General features: G+C 34.0%; 1 protein-coding gene across 1 annotated transcript in view; it reads right to left on the bottom strand.

Annotated features, from left to right (window-relative positions):
• Positions 1 to 308: 308 nt before the first annotated feature.
• Positions 309 to 24,770, bottom strand: part of LOC114339159 (cytosolic carboxypeptidase 6) — a 94,014-nt gene continuing 69,552 nt past the window's right edge. Inside the window, exons 8-9 of the mRNA XM_050663087.1 lie at positions 17,033 to 17,256; positions 309 to 784 (exon numbers count right to left, since the gene is read on the bottom strand). Coding sequence (XP_050519044.1) covers positions 309 to 784; positions 17,033 to 17,256 — 700 coding nt within the window. The remainder of the gene's footprint in view (positions 785 to 17,032; positions 17,257 to 24,770) is intronic.

The following is a 24,770-nucleotide window of genomic DNA, read 5'->3' as shown; positions in this document are numbered from 1 at the left end:
TTCATTGTAATCAATCTATTTTCATAGACAAAAAGTTATGAGGATATTATTAATATACCTACATGAAAGGGCACGTGTAGTAAATTTTACGAACAACGGAAATTTTGTAGATATCAAATACATGTGCTTATATCTGACACGTTATTAGTTTAGGTTTAGAAACCTAGAAGCTCGATGCGCTCGACTGTGTGGTATGAGTGGGGGTATGATCACGTGCTTTTGTCGTAAAATTTATGACAGCCCACCCGCTGGAAGGTTAAAGAAATAATATACATAATATGTTGTTTAACTTTTTGGTAAAAAATATATTAAGTTACATTAGGTTTATATTTCTTCATTTTACTTTGGTTGTACGCTTTAATGTCATCGCGAATAATGAGATTAAAATCTATAATAGATAAAGATGGTTCTGGTAGAACCACATATGTAGTTGCCGAAAGTGGAGTTGTATATGATCTTCCTTCTTTTAGAGTCTCCTCTTTCAGATTAATATGTTCTGTAAATCTTTCAAATGTTCTCTGTGGACTGGCGTTTCTATGACTTAAAGTTAATTCATCGAAGGATGTGTCATAATCACAAATACTTAAATTCTTGAAATGCAGAGCAGCCAGAGTTCGACTTGTTAGTGGACGTTGAAGTCTATTTTTGTTTCTTCTTCGTATGTCTTTAAGTCTAGGTTTACGCTTTTTTTGAACTATCTCTGAACCCATCATAACTGGAATAGCTCCGGTGTTGTGGTAGTATTCTAGGAATGTTTTCGCTAGATTGCGACCACATCTCATATCTATTATTGTATAAAGAATAATACTCTATAATTTGACTTTTATTTTTTTTATAAGTGTGTAGGGCTGAGTTAATTTGAAAAACAATAAGAGTGACCGAAAGTGGGACAGAAAGAAACAAGAGACGAAGATTTACGAAATAAAAAGTTGTAGCCATGGGAATGATGAACATGTGAGTATGTGAAATAATAAATTTTATTAAATTTTTAAATGATGTGTTAAGTATAGTTAAGTACCTGAAGTGACAAGACGTATGATTATCAAGAATATCCTGTTTAGATCCCCATTACAGAACACCCATGAGATAATAGACGGAGAGGCAGCGCCGAAAAATCTCTCTGAATTTACTAAAGCTAGTTTTTTCACAGTTGATTACCGTGATTGTGTAGAGAAACATACTGCGGTCGATCAAGCGAAACGTAGAACAGTTGGTACTGACAGCTTGTCAAAGTTGCTTACCTGCGGAGGTAGTTAAATCCATTTACTAAGGCTGAAAATCAGTACACACATTCTAAATTGAATATAAATAAAAGTTATTATAGTCGGTCAGCTGTATGACAGGACAGAGCCGGTCGGTCGGCACCAATGAATGTACAGGGTTATTCACTATATTTTGACCCCCTTGTAAACTGCTTTATTTACAGAATTAGAAAAAAATGTAAAATATAAAAGTTATTCGATTTTTTAATTATGATTTTTTGACATATATATCGTACTAGTGCCGTCATCCATCTGGGCGTGATGACGTAATCGACTATTTTTTTTAAATGAGAGTAGGGGTCGTGTGCTAGCTCATTTAAAAGGTTATTCAATTCTCTATGCAGTAATATAACTATTAAGATCATTATTTATACAGGGTGTCCAAAAATTTTTTTTTAATAATTAATTAAACAATTAATTTAATTAAAAAAATTTTTGACACCCTGTATAAACAATCATGTTAATGTTTATACAGGGTGTCCCGGAAAATAGTGCGTTCCTTAAAGGTATAGGTAGAAGGCACCATGTAGAACAAAAAACTCTTATAACATTTTTTCTAAATGCAACCGTTTGACCAAAAAATTAAAATACATTTTGGTAAGCAAATTTAAATCTGACACCTATGTGCGATACGCAAATTTAAGCATAGACAGTCCCATGTAAATAGATAGAAGATGATAGTAAACAGATAGTTTTAAAGAATCCTGTTTAGTGACAATCCTATTATGTTATTACGTTGATTATTTATGGCAGATCACTAAATGGAGAGGCATACTATAATTAATTTTTTTCAAAATGTTTTGCCAGTATTTCTCGTCGTATGAATGGTGTTTGTGAAAGGTTACTTGAAACATCTATTCGGTATAATAATTATTTTCAAGTAAGTACAACTTAGTTATTTCAGTTCACAAGTAAACAAATTACTGAGACATTATCTGGTGTATTTAAGTTCCACTGTAAACTATTAAACTATGTAATTCAGTTAAAGCCCTCAGCAATACTCAGCATTAAATACATAAACCTTACTAAATACCTAATACTATTTCAGTTAAAAGATGTGTTTTTATGTTAAAAGATGTGTAATTCGTTTAAAATTATGCAATAGGTATTTCAATACATTTCAAAAGAAAATAATTTTTGTAAACAAATAGTAAATACATACGTACCTACTATTAGGTTGGATTATTTTAAATACCTACTGTAAATCACAATCACAAACGAGTTCTTATTATCTGTTATTATTCCGTAGTGCGTACGATGTTGCCAGTTTATTAAAATTTCCAAACATTAAAATACAGGTATATGGAAAACAATGTTAACTTTTTTTTGGAAACGGTTAACTTTAGAAAAAAATTGTATAGGGCTTTTTTGTTCCAAATTGTCTATTCTCTCCATACCGTAAAGGAACGCACTATTTTCCGGGACACCCTGTATTACTGAATAAGGAATTGAATAACCTTTCAAATGAGCTAGCACATGACCTCTATTCTCATTTAAAAAATAGTCGATTACGTCATCACGCCCAGATGGATAACGTCACTAGTACGATATATGTCAAAAAATCATAATTTAAAAATTGAATAAGTTTTGTATTTCACATTTTTTTCTAATTCTGTAAATAAAGCAGTTTAGAGGGGGGTCAAAATATAGTGAATAACCCTGTACATTCACTGGGTCCGACCGATCGTTCTGTCCCGTCATACAGCTGACCGACTATAATAACTTTTATTTATATTCAATTTAGAATGTGTGTACTGATTTTTAGCCTTAGTAAATGGATTTAATTACCTCCGCAGGTAAGCAACTTTGACAAGCTGTCAATACCACCTGTTCTACGTTTCTCTTGACCGACCGCAGTATGTTTCTCTACACAATCACAGTAATCAACTGTGAAATAACTAGCTTTAGTAAATTCAGAGAAATTTTTCAGCGCTGCCTCTTGGACTATGTGATGTGGATGGAGCGACTAATCTAGTAAGAAACACACTCGTTAATATACCCATTGTGCATAGAAGAAAAGGAAGAGTACAAGAGGATTAATTGTTAACATCAAAGAAGATATGGGAAACATTGGATACTGAAGGAAAATTTATGATAATAATAGGGGAAAGTAGAGATAAACTGGATTTTGGCATGAAATAACATACGTTTTTGATTGAGACAACATAGTGAAAAGGACAATGTTATAATTCGGCAACTGTATGCTCCGTAAGGGGCATGCATATTACATACAAAAGCATAGATAAAGAGGTCAAAAATCAGAATAATAATAGACGACTTAGGGTTTGCTCAACACGGAGAGCAATGGATTGTATCCTCGCCTAGTATATATTGTTGTCGTCCCCCTTCGTATTTACTCAGTGTTTGTTGTACGTTTGCCGACAGTATTTAAAACATTGCATATATTTTACCTGGTATTGGATACATTGGATACAATATGCGCAAAAAATCTGCAGACAAGATATTTTCGAGTATCTTATATAGTCGCCTAAGTGCACATTCAGAGGAGCTTCTTGGAGAATATCAAAGTCATTCTAGGCCTGCTCGATCAACAGACCAGATCTTTGTGCTAAGGCAAATACTGGAAAAACCCAATGAATTCAATATCGACACATACCATCTTTTCGTAGATTTTAAATCGGCCTATCATAGTGTTCTAAGAAATAAATTGTATGAAGCCATGGATGAATTCCACATCCCTGATAAACTGATCAGATTGGTTAAGACTACAATGCGTAAAGTTGTTTGCAAAGTCGAAATACAGGGCGAACAATCACAGGCGTTTGAAACGCATGTTGGGTTGCGAGAGGGAGATGCGCTGGCGTGTCTCCTCTTCAACATAGCTCTGGAAAAGGCAGTCAGAGATGCCCGAATAGACAACAGAGGATATATTTTTAATAAATCATCCCAAATCTTGGCATATGCAAATGATGTGGACCTAGTTGCCCACACAACACGCAAGCTGGAAGAAATGTATACCACCTTCTCAAATGCCTGAAAAAATATGAGCCTGCAAGTAAACGAGGAGAAAACTAAGATGGTGACATCAACACCCAACAATAGAGCCAGAAACATCGGTCACCAATTCACGGTTGATAACTTTAACTTTGAAGTGGTGGACAAATTCACATACTTAGGCTCCCTGATCATCAAGGAGAACGTCATGATGGAAGAAATCAAGCGAAGAATAATCCTAGCAAACAAATGCTATTTTGGACTAAGTAGACATATGAGAAGCAGAAACTTAAGCCAAAAAACAAAAATAACCACATACAAAACCCTTATACAACCAGTGTTGACATATGGATCAGAGGCATGGACCATTTCCAAGGCAGATGAAAACTTTCTGCTTATATTTGAACGAAGGATCCTGAGAGGAATATTCCGTGGCATCTGTGAAAATGGTATTTGGAGGAGGAGGTACAACTACAAGCTATACCACAGATATAAACAAAAATTTGGTGGTAAAGACGTAGTATCTCTTATAAGAATAGGAAGACTAAGATGGGCAGGACATCTAGCAAGATCACAGCAGAACAACCCTCCTAGAAGATACCTTATGTCACAACCTGTGAGAAGTAGAAATAGGGGTAGGCCAAAACTCAGATAGAAGGATGGTGTGGATCAGGATGGGAGAAAAATAGGCGCAGCAAATTAGCAATGGTTGGCAATGGATAGCACTGACTGGCGTAATAGATTTGGGAAGGTCGAGGCTCTTTCATAGGGCTGTAGCACCATTGATGATGATGGTGTAGTGCTGAGTTAATCTGAAAAACAATAAGAGTGACCGAAGGTGGGACGGAAAGAAACAAGAGACGAGGATTTACGAAATAAAAAGTTGTAGCCATGGGAATGATGAAAATGTGTGTATGTGAAATAATAAATTTTATTAAATTTTTAAATGATGTGTTAAATATAGTTAAGTACCTGAAGTGACAAGAAGTATGATTATCAATCAGAAGATACTGTTTAGATCCCCATTACAGAACACCCAGGACATAATATGATGTGGATGGGGCGACTCAAGCACGGATCTAGAAATTCATATTAGGGGGTCCAGACTTACTTACTGATCGTTTCAAAATAAGAGTTGACAGAAAAAAATAATAAATAATAGAAAAATGCTTATAGACTAAATACAATAGGGGGGTCCATAGCCCCGTTGACCTCCTCTGTATCTGCGCCTGGAGCGACTAATCTAGTAAGAAACACACTCGTTAATACAGTCTGTTCCAACGAAAATTTGACCCCCCCCCCAGAAACTCAGAAACCAACAGCTTCTTCAAAATTTAAAAAAACACGTCAATTTTTAATGGAAGGAGGACGAATTTTCGTACAAAATGCATGCCCTCAAATTTAACCCCCTACTGCCCCGCACCGACCACCACTTTTTTTTAAATAGCAAGTGTGGTCGAGTGGCACATCATTTGAAAGGTTATTTTTTCTCTAAACGACGCTCTATTTTTTTAATTTACGTAACAAGTTTGAAAATAATTTTGAACTTAACAAATCTACTATAAATTTAATGTCAGATGTTGCGAACACTTAGGTGTCACTCCTCACTTAGGAGACGATCAAGAACAATTCCAAATTCAGCGGTATTCCAACATATGACTGATTCTGACCACCCTATTAGTCGTAAGGACTTCTCAATCATTGGTCATGCAAGTTCTCCAACGGAACTCAGCATCAGGGAGGCATTATCCATATTTCTTTTGAAGCCACCCTTAAACACGCAACAAGACATGGCGTGTTTGAAATTATTGACTTAACCCAATGATTGTCAATGTCATTTTTACGTTTTCATTAATTATTGTTTGTTCCTTTAAAATTATTTTAAAGCATCCGCTCAAGAAACTTATTATTCTGACGATGATTAAAGTAATAATTGAAACGTCACCATGAATTTTAATTTAGTTATGGGTTTTATCTTTAAGTTTATTATTTTTATCAAGTTTAATGGTGTGTCCTTATCTACATATATTATAAATTAGTTAAATCCAAAATTATCTTTAAAGTTATTCCGCAAATTAAAAAAAATTAGAGGGTTCTTTAGAGAAAAAAATACCTTTCAAATGATGTGCCACTCGACCACACTTGCTATTTAAAAAAAAACTGTTGGTTGATGCGGGGCAGGGAAAGGGGGACGAATTTTGCATGAAAATTCGATATGTTTTTTTCTTAATTCTGAAAAAAATATTGGCTTCTGAGTTACTGGGGGTGGGGTCAAATTTTCGTTGCAACACTCTGTATACCCATTGTGCATAGAAGAAAAGGAAGATTACAAGAGAATTAATTGTTAACATCAAAGAAGATATGGGAAACATTGGAGACTGAAGAAAAATTTATGATAATAATAGGGGGAAGTATAGATGAACTGGATTTTGGCATGAAATAACATACGGTTTTGACTGAAACAACATAGTGAAAAGGACAATGTTATAATTCGGCAATTGTATGGGGCATACATAATATTACATACAAAAGGATAGATAAAGAGGTCAAAAAGCAATCAGAATAGCTAAGGATACACGACTAAGAGTGTGCGGTGTGTGAGGAAATACAGCTATTGCAACATAAACACGATTCATTCAATATGCGCAAAAAATTTGCAGGCTTATACAAGCCTAGAAGAGTTGGGCGTTTAGCAGATAAGGAAGGCAAACCACTATAAAGTGTGGAAGAAAAACTAGACATTTGGAAGAAGTATGTGGAAGTAACTTTTGCAGATGAAAGGCAGAATACCATTGAAGACACGGAATGCCAAACAGAACGGATTAGCATTGAAGAAGGCACATCAGGTATTAAAAAAGCTAATTATGGTAAAACTGTTGGGTCTGACAAGTTTTATTTAGAATTCCTAAAACTTATGGCTAAATAGGGAATAAAATGGATAACAACTGTATTTAACAAAATATATGTACCTAACTGGAAAAATACCCCAAAGCTGGTTAAAGTCGATCTTCGTAACTGCACCAAAAAACATGCGAAGACTACAGAACAATAATTAGCCTAATGAACCACTTACTTAAAACGTTTTAAAAGTGATACACGGAAGAATATACAGGGTGTTTCATTGGGAAACGGAAATACTTGAATGGTCCATAGAGGTCACTGAGGCGGTTCTAGATGTATCACATTTATTGCTTTACCGATTTTTATAATTGAGTTACAGGGTGTTTTATCGATTTTGCCCATTTCTTCTGGACCCATAACTTTAGAACCACCCTGTAGATTTTTTTGATATTTGGTACAGATATGTCACATTTAAAACACAAACCATCCAACTACTAATCACAAGAAAAATCTAGGTCCGGACTAAAAAAAAATTATAAATTATTTTTAACCATGAAACAACACCCTGTATCTTAAAATTTTTAAAATCCGTTTACATATTTGAAAAGAGCACAAAAAACTAAGTTTAATGGTTCGTTTAAATTTTTCGGCCAGACCATTTAATGACTTTAATTTTGAAATTATATTGCAGTTTTAAAGAACTCTTAGATTAAAAAGCAGGTATTATTAACTTTTAATAATAAATTATTAAAGTTAATGAACAAATACTCATTTTAAAAACAATTGATACTTATTTACAACATTAGAACGACCCATTTACTAATCACAAGAAAAATCCAGGTCCGGATTAACAAAAACCCATAAAGTAATTGTGACCTTGAAAGAACACCCTGTATATTGAAATTTTCTAAATGGGTTTGCACATTTGGAAAGAACATAAAACACTGAGTTTATAGGTTCGCTTTAATTTTTTGCAGAGAAAATTTAATAACTTTAATTTTGAAATTAAATCGGTTGAAATTTTTTATAACTCTGAATAAAAATCAGGTAGGTATTACTGGTATTAGTAACTTTTAATAATAAGGTAATGACTAAATACTCATTTTAAACGTAATCAGTAATCATTTACTACATTGGAGCTACCCATTTACTAATCACAAGAAAATCCAGGTTCGGATTACCAAAAAAATATAATAAAATAGTCACCTTGAAAAAACACCCTGTATATTAAAATTACAAAAGATTAATAAAAGATAAATATTAGAGTACAAAAACTAAGTGTAATGGCTTGCTTTAATTTTTTGCGCAGACAATTTAATGAAATTACTTTTGAAATTATATCGAAATTTTTGTTAGAGTTCTCAAAGTTCTTAAAAATTTCGGCATAATTTCAAAATTAAAGTCACTAAATTGTCGGACATCTTGGATATTAAAGCACCCTATGTAACGCACAGCCGGCACAGCTGAATGTGGCTGAATTTTTATGTACAGTGTTGCCATGCTGTTTTCTATATATTTCTTTCATAGTTTCAATCAATGTTAAATGTACCTACAAGAATAATAGAATAATAACATTTACTTCTCCGTCATTATACTAGGTATAATGACAAATGAGGTGTCAAATTAAAGCTTATAATCCAAGGATAGTACTAAAGGTGGGAAATTAGATCTAGGTTGTCTGTCCGTCTGTCTGACCGCGAATATAACTCCTCCGTCACTATAACAGGTAGAATGACAAATGAGGTGTCATATGAAAGCTTATAATACAAGGATCGTACTAAAGGTGAGAAATTTTTCACCTTTAGTACCATCTTTGGATTATAAGCTTTCATTTGACACCTCATTTGTCATTCTACCTGTTATAGTGACGGAGGAGTTATATTCGCGGTCGAACGGACAGCAGGACAGACAGCCTATGTCAAACTTCTCACCTTTAGTACCATCCTTGGATTATAAGCTTTCATTTGACACCTCATTTGTTGTTCTACCTGGTATAGTGACGAAGGAATCATATACGCAGTTGGACAGACAGACGGACAGACAGCCTAGGTTAAATTTCTTACCTTTAGTACCATCCTTGGATAAGCTTTCATTTGACACCTCATTTGTCATTCTACCTGGTATAATGACGGAGGAGTTGAGTTTGCAAACAGACAGACAAGACAGACGGACGTGGACAATTCAATGTTTTCACATTTTTTCAAAATTGGTGAAAGCAACAACATAATAAACTTTACTTAATTGGTGTTTCAAAACTACTTACTTTTAACACATTACACAATATCACAAGGTTTCTAGCAAGTTAAACGTCACAATGATTTAAAATAATCAAATAAAAACCTATACATATATACATAACATAATAGAACATACCTAAAATACACAAAAATGATACATTTCACACACAAATATAATATCACAAAAAATTGTAACGTGATAGTATGAAAAAATAGAGGATACGGCAACGGTGTTACATGTGGCGGTCGGACCGAGTCGGATCCAATGCCAATATCTACACAGACATATTTTAGGGTGCTTTAATATCCAAGATGTCCAAATTGTCTGCGCAAAAAATGAAAGCGAACAGGGTGTTTTCAGGGGGTCACTATTACTTTATATTTTTTTTTGTTAATCCTGACCTGGATTTTTGTTTTGATTGATATGTAAGTCGTTCCAATGTAATAAATAAGTATTAAATATTTTTAAAATAAGTATTTAGTCATTACATTTATTAATTTATTATTAACAATAGTTACTAATATGTACCTCCTTTTTAATTTCAGAGTTCTAAAAAATTTCAATAGATTTAATTTCAAAATTAAAGTCATTAAATTTTCTGCGCAAAAAGTTAAAGCGAAGCTATAAACTCAGTTTTGTGTGTTCTTTATAAATGTACAAATCAATTTGGAAAATTTCAATATACAGGGTGTTGTTTCAAGGTCACAATTACTTTTAATTTTTTTTGTTAGTCCGGACCTGGATTTTTCTTGTAATTAGTAAATGGATCATTCTAATGTAGTAAATAAGTATTGATTATTTTTAGAATGAGAATTTGTTCATTAACATTAATAATTTATTATTAAAAGTTATTAATACCTGCTTTTTAATCTAAGAGTTTTTAAAAACTTAAATATTATTTCAAAATGAAAGTCATTAAATTGTCTGGCCGAAAAATTTAAGCAAACCATTTCACTTAGTTTTTGTGGTTTTTGTGGTTCAAATATGCTAACGGATTTTAAAAATTTCAATATACAGGGTGTTGTTTCAAGGTTACAAACAATTTATAATTTTTTGTTAGTCCGGACTTGGATTTTTCTTGTGATTAGTAGTTGGATGGTTTGTGTTTTAAATGAGACATATGTGTATCAAATATCAAAAAAATATACAGGGTGGTTCTAAAGTTATGTGTCCAGAAACAAATGGGCAATATCGATAAAACACCCTGTAACTTGGTTATTAAAATCGGTGAGGCAATAAATTTGGTATATATAGAACCGTCTCAGTGACCTCTATTCACCATTCAAGTATTTCCGTTTCCCAATGAAACACCCTGTATAAAAAATGCGTAATTCGCTGCCGCCTAAGCACTTATGCAGGGATGTCAACTGCGACGTCAATATTTGTTTCATTGACTACAAAAAGGCACTTGATGGAGTATCTAAAACATGACAAGCTCATAAGCATCTTGAAAGAAGCGGGTTTAGATGATAAAGACTTGAGAATCATAATTTATATTACAGCCAAACTGACAAGAGTAAAGTGGATGACCAGCTGACAGAGGCAGTATTTATAGAGAGGAGTGAGACAAGGATGCATTCTGTCTCCGGTGTTATTTAATATGTACTTTGAACATATCTTCGAGTAAGCACTGGGAGAACTTCAAGAAGGCGTATTAGTAAACGGAGTGCCTCTAAGCAACATTAAATAAGCCGACAACGCAGTAGTTTTTGCATATAGCTTAGATGGTTTGCAAAGAATAATGTCGCGCTTATCAGATATAAGTAGAGAACATGGACTTGATCTCAATACGAAAAAAACAAAGTACATGGTAGTGAGTAAGTACGAAATATTAAATATATGGTTTTTGGCTAACCAACAACCAAATGACAGAATGGACAGCTACACATACCTAGGTACCAACATAAACAGCCAATGGGACCACTCTACTTGAAATAAAAGAACGCATAGGAAAAGCATGATTAGAGTTCATAACGATCTCTTTTCAGAAGTTACGTTTTACCACCTGGTACCAAAGCTGAAGGCCACGAGGAAGATCCTCGACAATATGGATCGATAAAATTACAGGAATATGCAAAAGACCTATGCATAGATAAAAGAAATGACCAGAGAAAGAGATCTTTAGAGACGGACAATACATGACATCACGTCGACCACTACACTCCCTCCAGTGGGTCAGGATTGAAGAGAGAGACCAAAGCTATGCATTTTCTACGTTATTATAGGGAGTAGAGGCCTGGACACTTTCTGAAGCTTCTTTAAGGAAACTCGAGGCATTCGAGATGTGGTGTTACAGACGCATTTTAAGAATTTCATGGGTGGATCGTGTGACTAATGTTCAGGTCCTACGTAAAATGGGAAAGACTGGAAAGAGTGCGAAATTATTAATGCAATCAAAGAACAAAAACTAGGATATCTTGGTCATGTTATGGGGAATAAACAGAGATATGTCTTGTTGCAACTCATTCTACAGGGCAAGGTATTTGGAAAGAGAGTACTAGGGACAAGACAAATATCTTGGCTTCAAAACATGAGAAAGTAGTTTAAGTAAATCTACAACCTGACTATTCCGAATAACAGCAAGCAAAGTTAGGAAGTAGCCATGCTGATCGCCAACATCCGGAACGAATAGGTACCGTAAGAAGAAAAATGGCTGTCTACCGCATTTAAATAAATGCGGCAATTAGGAGTAATAGCAGCAGAAATCAGAAATACTAGTTCCAATTTGAGGAAGATGGATAAAAACTTTCACAAACATAAGAGACACAGTAAAGACGTTATTAAAGCAATTAATATGTATCATTGTGCAATAGCTACTACGACCTAGAAAGAGTGATAGATACGATGCCCAAACAAGATATGCGCATACTCTGCGGAGAATTTAATGCTAAAATAGGCAAAGCGCCTAGCCTACATCCCACAATCGGTAACACAGCCTTCACAATATATCCAACGACAATGGCTTAAGACTCACAGAAACTGCAGCAGCTAATAATATATTAATAAAGTCAACTATGTTTCCGCATAAAAACATTCATAAGCAAACCTGGATCTCAAACGACCATATTACGCGAAACCAAATTGACCACACCATCAGTGGCGTAGCTAGGGTGGGGCGGGGGGGGGCGGTCCGCCCCGGGTGTCACCCCTTCAGGGGTGACACCCGAGAGACCCGATCACAAAAGAATAAATCATTAATTTGTGACTTTACTCACGTATCAATCTAAAGTTCGATATTATTTTGTGAACACACGAAACCACAGTATAAATAGGGACACTAGAACTGCTCTGAGAAAAATTGGAAGTAAAATCGTAAAAAGAAGTAAAGAAGTAAGAAGTAAAAAAGGCGCATGGCGACCGCGCAAGGTTCCCAGTCGCTAGACCGCTAGAGTACCACTCTCGCATTGCTACGTACCGGTTAACTTCCGGTAGTACTTCTTGAGATCAAAGTGCCTACATAGAAGAAATTTTACTGTTCCTCTTTATACTGTGACGAAACCGAGAGAAGTCGAGGTGTAAGAAGCATTTCTTGGATTTTTTTCCGTTAAATGGAAAAAAGCAGTTAATCTAAGTAACGAAATTCTCAAGAAGCTTGAAATTGATGGTGTAGAAATATTATGAAATACCGTTCACAGGTATACGATAATGCATCTGTTATGAGCGGCGTACATGGAGGAATACAAGCTATTATTAAAGCAAAAATCAAAAAGGCCATTTTCCTCGGATCTATTGATCATTTAATTAATTTATGTGGCCAGCACTCTTTTGCACAAAACACATCTTGTATAACATTTTTCAGAACTGAAGAAGCAATTTTTAAGTTTTTAATGTGTTTCCATTAGCTGCTAGGAAGTGCTTATTAAACACAGCAAAACATCTGTTAAGCGACTTTCCACAACGCGTTGGAGTTCTCAGTCACTGCGCACTATGCTGGCTGCAGTTAAAGTATTGGCAGAACATTTTTATAGTGTTGTTCCTTCAATTTACAAAGTCTCTCATCAACAAGAAAATGTATACACCAGAGGTGCCACACATAACCTTATGCCCGCTTTGTATAATTAAAGGCATTGATCAATCAGCGACCAAAATAGGGGTACTTCGTCTTTATATTGAAGAAAAACATAATCATATTATAAAATAAAGTAATACATATATTTTGCAACGACAAAATATGAAGACGACGACATTTCTACCTAAAAACTCTACACTTCGAGCCGAACTTCAAAAAGATAATATTATGTTGAAATGTTTTGACATTCAATGTTGAACTCGAAACCAGATCAGTCCATCCATATGGCTTTTTTGTTCGAGGCTGTGCAGACACACCCTTTACTTTTCCACGAACAGTAAAACATTTTGTGACTTTTACCATGAAGAGGTATCAGAAGAAGACCTTCTGCTAGAAATACCAAGGCTTAGAAGACTTTTACAAGCGGCCAATATTACAGTATCTAAATGGTTAGCTGTAGACTTTTTAAAATTCATGGTGGAATGCGATTTTATGGAATCTCTCCCAAACTTGGTCGCCTTAAACTTGTTTATGACCATTTTTGCATCGGTTGCTTCATGTGAGAGAAGTTTTGGGAAGCTAAAGTCAATCAAGAATTACTTGCGAGAAACAATGACGTCAACAAGGCTTAATAACCTCGGTTTATTAACTATCGAACGGAGCAATTAATGTTAGGAGAATGGAGCGGTCAATGTTAGGAATAACAATGCGAGACAAAATCAAAAACGAAGAAATTAGCAGAAGAACAAAGGTGACTAACGTCATCGAAAGGATAGCCAGGTTGAAGTGGAGATGGGCAGGACACATAGCCAGAACGACAGATGGGCGATGGACGAAGAGGTTACTGGAATGGAGGTCAGGAGAAGACAAGAGAAGCGTCGGTCGACTGCCTACAAGATGGACTGACGACTTAAGAAAGCTAAAAAAACTGGATCAGAGCGGCGCAGGATAGATGGAGATGGAAACGAGGGGAGGAGGCCTATGTTCAGCAGTGGACTATTGAGGCTGGATGATGATGATTAACTATCGAACATGAAGCAACACAAAACATAAATATAGAAAATGTGATTTCAGAACTTTTCGCTAGTAAAGCTAAAAAAATATTTTAATTCATTCACATAGTGTAAAACAAAAAAGTAAATAAACTATTATATAGAACTGCCGGGAACTAGGTAGTGGTAGCTCGAGATAGGAGACATGCAGAAACTTAAAAGAGGCCTATGTTCAGCAGTGGACGATAGCGGTTAGACGACGACGATGATATACTATTTACTGCAGTTTCGTTAACTATAATTCTTAATTTTTTCATTATTCAAAACATACGGTTATCGGATTTTTAGGATTTGGGGTGACACCATCGATTACCGCCCCGGGTGTCACCCACCCTAGCTACGCCACTGCACACCATTGTAGATGCCCGACATGGGAACAATATCATAGACGTAAGAAGCCTCAGAGGAATAGACGGAGACACAGATCATTACTTAGTCAGAGCAAAAGTCAAATCCAAAATATCTAGCCACAAACACAACAAAACAACAATGAACCCACAATGAAACATGAACAAAATACAGAACACAGAGAAACATAAAAAATATATAGAACAACTTGAATAAAACCTTGAACTCTGAAACAGTTTACAATGATATAGAAGAGCTGTGGGAAACGACTGCCGAAATAACAACCAAGACAGCTGACAAGATATTTGGAAGGAGTAGGCAGAAGAGGGCAAAAACATGGTATGACGATGAATGTCGGAAACAGCTGGAAAAAAGACAAACAGTAAGGAAGACATGGATACAACTACAAACAGACAAAAGTAAAAAGGAATACGACGACTGCCAAAAAGAAACAAGAAAAATGATACGCACAAAGAAAATAAACTATGAACAACAAAAATATGAAGCTATGGAGAGAGACCGACCCAAACCAGGCTTCAGAGAATTCTATAAAGCAATGTCCACTGAGAGAATAGGACATAGAACCAATTATATCCATACACTGAGAGACAATCAAGGCCATATGATAATCGACGATAAAGAACTAACAGAATAATGGAAAGGGTATTTCAGGGACCTTCTAAACATCATGCAGGAAGAACAGTACAAAGAAGAGACCTATATAACAGGCATGCCCGTCGAAAATCCCTCTCTTGAAGAAACCCGAAAGGCCTTAAATAAGCTGAAAAATCACAAAGCGCCGGGTACAGACGAGATACCAGCAGAATTTCTGAAATATGGTGGAGAAACAATAATATCGCCAAATCCACCAATTAATAACACAGATATGGTTAGAAGAAAGGATACCAGCAAGATGGAACGAAAACTTCATAGTGCCCATATGCGCGAGTTACAGAGGAATTTCACTCTTAAACACGGCATATAAAATCCTCTCAAACATCATTCTTAGTAGACTAACCCCTTATGCTGAAAATATCCTAGGAGAATATCAAGCCGGTTTTAGGGCAAACAGATCCACAATAGATCAACTATTCACGCTGAGACAGCTTCTAGAAAAGGGATGGGTGTATAACAGACCCATACACAATCTCTTCATAGACTTTCGACATGCATGTGACAGTGTAGAAAGAAGCTAAGTATGGAATGCCATGGCGGAGTTCTCAATACCAAAGAAACTCATTCGGATGACTAAAGTCTGTATGGAGGGTGGAATATCAAAAGTACGTGTAAATAATAAACTGTCTGACAGCTTCGAAATCAACAGTGGACTCAAACAGGGTGATGCGTTATCTCCACTACTTTTTAACCTTGTATTAGAGAAAGCCATGAGGTCGGCCGAAATAAAAACAGAACTGCTATCGGTTCAAGATCCCAAGTTACTACTAGCATATGCAGATGACACTGATCTCGTTGGAGACTCCATCCTATTCACAAAAGCCATTTTCAACAAGGTGAAAGGAGCAACAAGCGAAGTAGGGCTGAGGATTAATGAAGAGAAGACGAAATATTTGTGTATAAATAGAACGGCACGAAGAGACAGGATAGGACAAAATGTGACGGTCAACACCTTCAATTTCGAAAGAGTACAACGTTTTAAGTATCTGGGGGCCGTAATCACAGCTGACAACGATGTTACTGAAGAAATAAAAGACAGAATCCAATCAGCAAATCGCTGTCTATTCGCACTGGATAAGCTTATAAAATCAAAAAATTTTACAAGAAGTTCCAAGATCAAAATCTATAAATCCATTGTCAGACCTGTATTAACATATGGTTGCGAAACGTGGACCATGACCAAATCAAACGAAGAAAAGCTCAGACGTTTTGAACGAAAAATACTTAGAACAATTTTCGGACCTCACCACGACATTAACACAAACCAGTATAGGATCAGAACCAACTTCGAATTAAAAGCACTCTACAATGACACCGATATTGTCCAAGAAATAAAATCACAGCGACTGATGGGCAGGCCACGTGCACAGACTTCATAACGAGAGACTTGTAAGACTGGTACGGGAGGAGATTCCTACAGGCAAAAGACCACTCGGACGTCCCAGAATGCGATGGAGAGATAACATCCAAGCAGATCTCCGAAAAATAAACATTCCATTTGACTCTAGGTTGATGGAAGACCGAACAAATTGGAAGAAAGTTGTACAGTCAGCCAGGGCCCACCCAGGGTTGTAGCGCTACGTGATGATGATGATGATTGTGCAATAGAAGTTCAATGTTATTTTAAATAAAATAGATACATTTAAGGATACAAGTATCTTCTGTGTATGGAATTATAACTTCGGATCCTTTCAGTTTATAACCATAAATAGAAACTTCAAAAGTATAACAATTGACTTTGTCGCTTAAAATAGAACAAAGATATCGCCTTGCGGTACCTACTTTATTTACATCTGAGTTGAACATTGTATTTTCAGGTACATAGTCATCTAGGGTATTGGCTAGAAGTTTTGGGAATAGTATGTGACGTTCATACCTAAAAAAATGTGCATTAAAAAATCGGTTTTATCAAATTTACAAATTATGTGCAATTGTTTATTATATTTCGTGAATATTGTATCGCTTTTGATAGCTGAAAGCTATACACAAGAAAGGAAACACAAGAGACTGTAAGAACTATAGAAGGGGGCATGACGGGGTCTCGAGGTAAGACGGGGTACCGCACACAAACAAGAAACTACACGTTGGTGAATAGCATGCAGTAACTCAATAGGAAGAGTCATTCGATTAACGGTCCCTGCAAGAGAAACCGTGAATGAGAGTGCACGCGTTTTTTGTTTACAAACGGAAAACTGTTTTAGCGATCCGTTGATCTAATTTTGTGCAAGGACAACCATCGTTATTTTAAGGTAATTATGATCACCTCATTAATGTCTTTTTTATCGTTGTTTACTAGTATTCTTATTTTGATAATGGCATATTGTTTGTGTGAATACGTTAAACATTTAATTAGTGAATTTTTTTTTTGTTCAAAGTTACCTTTTGAGGCAAGATGGGGTATTGGGTGCGGGGTATGATGGGACATTGGTGGTAAGTCTGGGTTAATTTAAATTTCTTAATAAATAACATTGGATTATTATTTTAGATAATACCATGGTACGTACTTACAAGAAAAAACAAAAAGAGGAGAGTGGTCGAGAGATGCTATGAAAACAGCCATAGATAAAGTGACATCGTCAGAACCCTGGGTAGGCTGCCAGATCTGTGCATGTTGAGCTCACAATGCTTGTGCTAGGGTGGACAATGAAGATCTGGAGCAAATACACATTTTTGTTTGTTTTGTGAGAATTAATTAGCATCACCGTCATGCCCCCATTCCATTACCCCATCATACCCCATAGTATGGGGCAAGATGGTTTTTCATAATGTTCTTATTAATGGCTAATTGTTGAAAAATGTGATAGGTTGATTTTCCAAAGATTGTACCAAATCATAGTTAGATTAATGACGTAACGTGCCATCAATTAAAAATAGTAATAAACGTAGTAATTATGTTGTATTTTTGTTATTTTCCTTAGCTACCCCATCATACCCCCCCTTCCCCTATATCACTGCTATGTGTAGCAGCAGAAGTATACGAAACCATAATACAAAGGAAAATCAGAAAAGAAATAGAACACAAATTAGAGGACGTACAAAGTACAAAGTGGAGTCAGGAAAAGATATAATACACAAGACCATATTATTCACCATGCAACAAGTAAAAGAAAAAGCCTTAAAGAAAAATAGAGAAATATATCTGAGCTTTATAGACATGGAAAAAGCTTACGACTCAATCAAAAGAAAAAATATACGGGAAAGCCTAAAGAAGAAACAAGTAAGTGAAGAAATGATAGAAGCAACAAAAAATATACATTCATGAAAACAACAGATACAATAAGAATGCTAAATATGAAGTCAGAACCATTTGAAACAACTCAAGGAGTCAGACAAATGGGAAGTCTCAGCCCAGTGCTATTCATAAATGTAATAAGATGAGATAGTGAAGAAATGTAAAAAAAAAACTTTCAAAAAATACTGCATCGGTTGGAACAGAATGCAAATGATAAACGCTGAGAGTATATTTGCAGACGACATAGTACTAATTGCGGAAACAGCAGAAAAATTGAAATATAACTTAAGAGAATATAATAAGAGAAATGGAACATAGAAGTAAGCAAATACAACTTAAATGCGTAAACAAAGAGAATACTCAGATAATAAAAATAACAAGGAAACAAGGGACGAAAGATCAAATAGAAGTAATGGTAGATCAACAAAAAATAATACAGACAAATTCGTACACATACTTGGCAACAGTAATCAACACCAAAGGAGACATCGAGGACGATCTTAACAACAGAATGGAAAACACAGGAAAACTATTTCAAGCACTAAATAGAGGATTTCTTAATAATAAAGAAATATCAATAAAGACCAAGATGATAATATATACAAAAGAATATACAGGGTGAGTCACCACTAACGGGACGGAAGATTACAGCGAAATGATTTGTAAAAATTTTTAAATCAATAGATTAGTTGTGGTTCATTTTGTAGTATTTATGTATTTGTTTTAATAAAATTCTTTGTTTCGTTATGTATTTAATTATTTTCAATTACGAAAAAAAATTTACAAATCAGCAACTAAAAATTTACATTTTTATTTTCCTCGTTTATACCAACTATGCCAAGATGATGGGTTTAAAAATTGAGAGTGACTCTAAAATAAATATTTTTAAAATCTATTTACCGTTTAAGAAAATTGTAAATTACGCACAAACTATGACTCCTAGTTATAGAACATCCCTATAGGTACCATTCGAAAGGGGAACCTGTGTGTTTAGTATAATAATTTATTAATATACGGTGTTCTATTTAAAATAATATAATAATAGAATAATCCAATAATGAAACTGTAAATTTTGAAAAACCTGTAAATAAATGGGTAATAATCAATCATGGAATACATTAATTATAAGATAATTACGAGACCGTACTGCCATAAAATGACAGTGCGATACAATGACATTAATTAATTACATCTTTTGTTTTAAAATCAATTTACAGATTAAGAATTTAAATAATTGTAAATTACGTAAAAACTATGACACCTAGGTATAGGACATCCATATATCATTCGAAAAAGTATCCAATTTGTTTAGTATAATTGTTTACTAATATACATGGTGTTCTATTTAAAATAAGCATCATATGACACAGTTAATTTTCCAATAATGAAAGTGTAAGTTTTGAACAACCTGTAAATAAATATGTAATAATCAATCATGGAATACATTTAACCAATATCCAACTATTTAGATGGTAAAGTAATTTTTTTATAGTTTCTTAAATAACTTGAGAATAAGCCTTTTTTTAAAACTCTACATTTTAAGAAAAGTCAACATAACTCAGAACACTCTGTACATAGGTATAGGGAAGGCTTATGAAACTATACCTTATTTTTTGCGGACAATTAAAAATGCAACAAAATACAGGGTATTTCATAAGAAAAAATATAACTTTGATAAGTCGCCATTTATTGAGACACCCTGTATATTTCAAAATAATTTTAAAATGTAGCTTTTATCAACTTACAAACTATTAATTTAAAATTTTTTTGAAATCTTTTACCATTTCGCTGAAATCTTCCGTCCCGTTGGTGGTGACTCACCCTGTATAGACCTACGGTGACATACGGAGCAGAAAACTGGATCTTAAACAAAAGACATCAGACCAGAATTCAGGCAGCAGAGATGAAATACCTTAGAAGAATGATCGGAGTAAGAAGAACAGACAGAATAAGAAATGAGTAAATAAGAGAAAGACTCAAGATCATACCGATACTCGACACAATTAAGGAGAAAAAATTGGCATGATTCGGACATCTAACCCGGATGGAAAATAACAGACGAGTGAAAAGAGCGTGGGAAGCAAAACCAATAGGGAAGAACAGAAGAGGACGACCCATTAAAGAATGGAATAGTGACATCTCCCAGATACTACAAAGTAAGAGGGAAACTTGGCAAGAAACAACACAAATGGCAACCAATAGGAAAGAATGGAGAAAGTTTATTAATAGTTAGACGCAATTAGAGTTTCACGATACGATACAATATCGATACTTTTTAAGTATTGAGTATTGTATTGGTTATGCCAATAAAGTATCGTATCGTGTATCGATATTGGCAATACTTTCTTATAAAAATATCGTATTGATATTGATTTCGATACGATATCGATACATTACTCGATCAAATATCGACATAAAAAGGACTAAATTAATAAAAAAACAATTCTTTATTCATTTCTCACTATCTTCAAATATCTTCAAATATCAAAAAATCTCTACAAAAAAATATAAAAGGAATAGGATAAATTACATTGTAACCTCACAAAAAATGTTATCCTTTAAAGAGCTCCACATCCATCTGTTCACACAAAGGAGTTCTTTGATACTATCTTCTAAAGAGCATCTTTTATTCGTTTGTACCAGTGCTGCTTCAGAAAAAAAGCCGATCGACTGGTACGGACGTCGCTTGGACCCACAAAATATCCCTAGATATCCGAGATAAATCGGGGAAAATACTACTATATGATTTCCACCGTAATAAAATATTTGTGTCTGGTCTAGATCTTGGAGATTGCAACTAGTTTTCTTGTCGTTCATCGTCCTTCGCTCTCGCACTAATGGAGAGCGTGCGTCTTATAACTCTTATAATATTTTAACTGTATAACAGGCATTATGCAGCATTCACGTTGGAGTTTGATTTTTTTTCTCGATATCCATATTCTCAATAATATCGAGGCAAGCGTATCGACAATTCAAGAATATTGTATTGATTTCAGATAATGAGTATCGTATCGACATTAATATTGCTAAGGTATGTATTGTATCGGCATCGTACTAATTTTAGATACGATATCAATAAAATATCGATATTTTTATCGAATATCGTGAAGCTCTAGACGCAACTCCCGACACCTTATTAAGATTGAATGAATGGCCCAACACCGAAAGGTATCAGTGGGTCTACTGATTAAGTAAGAAGTTATATCAGTATCAGTCAATCAAAACAAAAACAACAAGATCCAATCCCGAAAAAGAATGTATTATATCTGATTCTGCTAGTTTACAATGTAGGTATTATAATATGCATAATTATGTAGTATGTGCGGTTGGACAGAATACGTAAAGGAACTATTCGAGGATGACAGACAACAAATCATAACTGAGAAATCTGAAGAATCAGGACCAAAAATTTTAAAGCAGGAAGTTCAATACGCATTAAAATAAACAAAAGGGAGAAAGGCCATAGGTCAGGATGAAATCCCGATGGAGTTTCTTAAACTGATTGATGAAGATCAATCAAATGCAAAAGAAAGCGGAAGAACACCGTACAACTGCATTAATGAGCCATATACCGGACCGATCAAATAAAATTACAATACCTACATGCAAGTCAAAATGTAATTCCTTACAGGTTGGAATAAATTTTTTATCAAAGTTTAGGTCCAAACAAAAGATATTTTCAAGAAAGTATATAATTCATATGGGAGTATCACTGTTTAAATAATTAAAAATGGGTAATTTTTGCACAAAATTTACCTTTTTAACTGCTGCGGTATCTCGTGTTTTTATTAAGGAGTTTACAATTTTTTTCTGCAAAGATGAAGAAACAGTCTTTTATATGAGACTTAGTAAATTAAATTTGACCCTTAATTTATTTAAATAATTGTAAATCAAAATTGAAAAACAAATTTCCAAAAAAATATTATTTGCGATATAAATAAGCACTATAAAATATTTTGTTTTGCAAAAAAGGTTGCGCTATGATATCACTATAAATTGGCAATAAAATTGGTTGATAAATATTGAGTAGTTTATGAGATATTTAATTTGTTTATAAAAAATTACCATTTTTCAATTGCAAAAACGCGGTTGTTTTCGATAGAGTATAAGAGTTTTTAAGATCTATTTTTGTTTTGCTTTTATGTATATTTTCCGATAAATGTATTGACAAATCAAAATTTCAGTTAAAGACCCCTCCAAAATGGCGTTTGAAAATTGGTGTAATTTGTTTAAAACTTATTTTTTTAATACCATCGCCGGGATTAAAAATTTTGAAATTATTTTTCGATATTCGTATCCTTGGTAATTTTTGACATATCCACAAAAGAATAAAAATGTTCTAAAAGCATTTTTCGCAGAGATAGCTTTTCCCAGATTAAAAATTCATAATTTGTTTATTTATCAATATTGACATTTAAAAGTACGCAAGTACATCTATTAACCTTAATACCAAAAAACAATGTCATTTATACACATAATAAAAATTGCAGAATATTTTGAAAAATAATTAAATTAGTAGCACCTTAAATGAAAACTTTTTGTCTGAAAATTGGCGGAGGAGTAATTTCCAATATCTCCGTTAATAATGGACCAATTTCAATGTTTTCTTTTAATCTGGGGTAGCATATAAGCATAATAGCATCTGCATGACCCTTTTTGCCATAAATAATCATTAATTAGTTATAAACAATTTTTTTTTTCAAAAAAATTTTTTGTCTAGTATTGTGATAAATAAAAGTTGACACCAAAGATAATCACAAGAGAGTATTAAAACAAATTTTATTTTAAAAATTTAACAAAATAGTAAAATTTTGTTAAAGAATTATAAAAACTTTTTTCTTTGTACAAATCATTGGCAAAATCTCGCAAAGATAATGTGAATGAATACCTACAAAATATAATGTATAAAAAAAATGGAGGACAACCTCTATATAAATATATGTATATTGTGACACTATTTAGTCCGCTCACGAATTGGCCTATTTCTTCCCGAAGCTTCTCGGCGTTACGAGACAATACCATTCCTATCCACGGCGTTCGGAGACGACCGCTGCCGAAGTATATATAGAACCGAGATTCGAGCACAGGCCAGTCATTCATTCATCAAAGCGCGTCGCGTAATTTAATGTATTCGAATCGAAGATATGAAATGTATTTATTAGTTATCGGAATTATTATGTTTAGTTAATTAAATCATAAATTTGTAGTAGAGTCAATCGCGTAAAAGACAATTACATCACAATATAATTGAATAAAAATTAACAAATATATACACAATTTTTAGTGTGTTACCTGCTAAAAAGATTATAAAATTAAATGTAAAAAACATATATATTTTAATATTGTACAAAGAAAAAAGTTACATACAGGGTGTCCAGAAACTCTACCGACAAACGAAGACAGGAGATTCTTCAGATAATTTTAAGACAATTTAGCTCAATTTGCCTAGTCCGAAAATGCTTCCTAATGGAGCTAGAGCTCTTTGAAGATGGCTTCTTGTAATTAGTTTTTCTTAAATACCTCCAGAACGATTCAATTTAGAAAAACGAAAATCGGTACGTATATTTATCTTACAGAGATAAATCAATTCAATCATTATCACATAACTTCTTTGTCTTTAATTTTTAAGCATTTTTGACACCGGATTATTAAATTGTGAGGTATTGTAGTACTAAAAGATACTCTTGTTTTAAGTCCGTAGGACACATGGTTTTCTAGAAAAATCGAATTGAAAATTTTTCATTTTTTGAAGTTGAATAAAAATTTTAAAAAAATTGCAAAAAAACGGTGTATTTTATCAACTTAAAGCAAGAGTAACTTTTAGTACTAGAATACCTCATAACTTAATAATCTAGAGTCAAAAATGCTTAAAAATTAAAGACAAAAATGTTATGCGATAAAATAACCGTTGACCTACCCAAAACGGACGCATATGACCCGTACTAGAAATTCGCAGTTAATGAAATCGATTTATCTCTGAAATATAAATAAACGTACCAGTTTTCAGATTTCTAAATAGTTTTTTTTTTAATTTTTTTTGGAAATTCAAAAAAAGAAAAATGTTCAAATCGATTTTTCTAGAAAACGGTGTATCCTATCGACCTAAAACAAGGGTACCTTTTAGCTGTAGAATATCTCACAATTTAATAATCCATTGT

Source organism: Diabrotica virgifera, chromosome 10 (genome assembly GCF_917563875.1).
Source record: "Diabrotica virgifera virgifera chromosome 10, PGI_DIABVI_V3a".
Lineage (NCBI taxonomy): Eukaryota > Metazoa > Arthropoda > Insecta > Coleoptera > Chrysomelidae > Diabrotica > Diabrotica virgifera.
The sequence above is the reverse complement of the archived record's forward strand: the minus strand, read 5'-3'. Positions and strand labels throughout refer to the sequence as shown.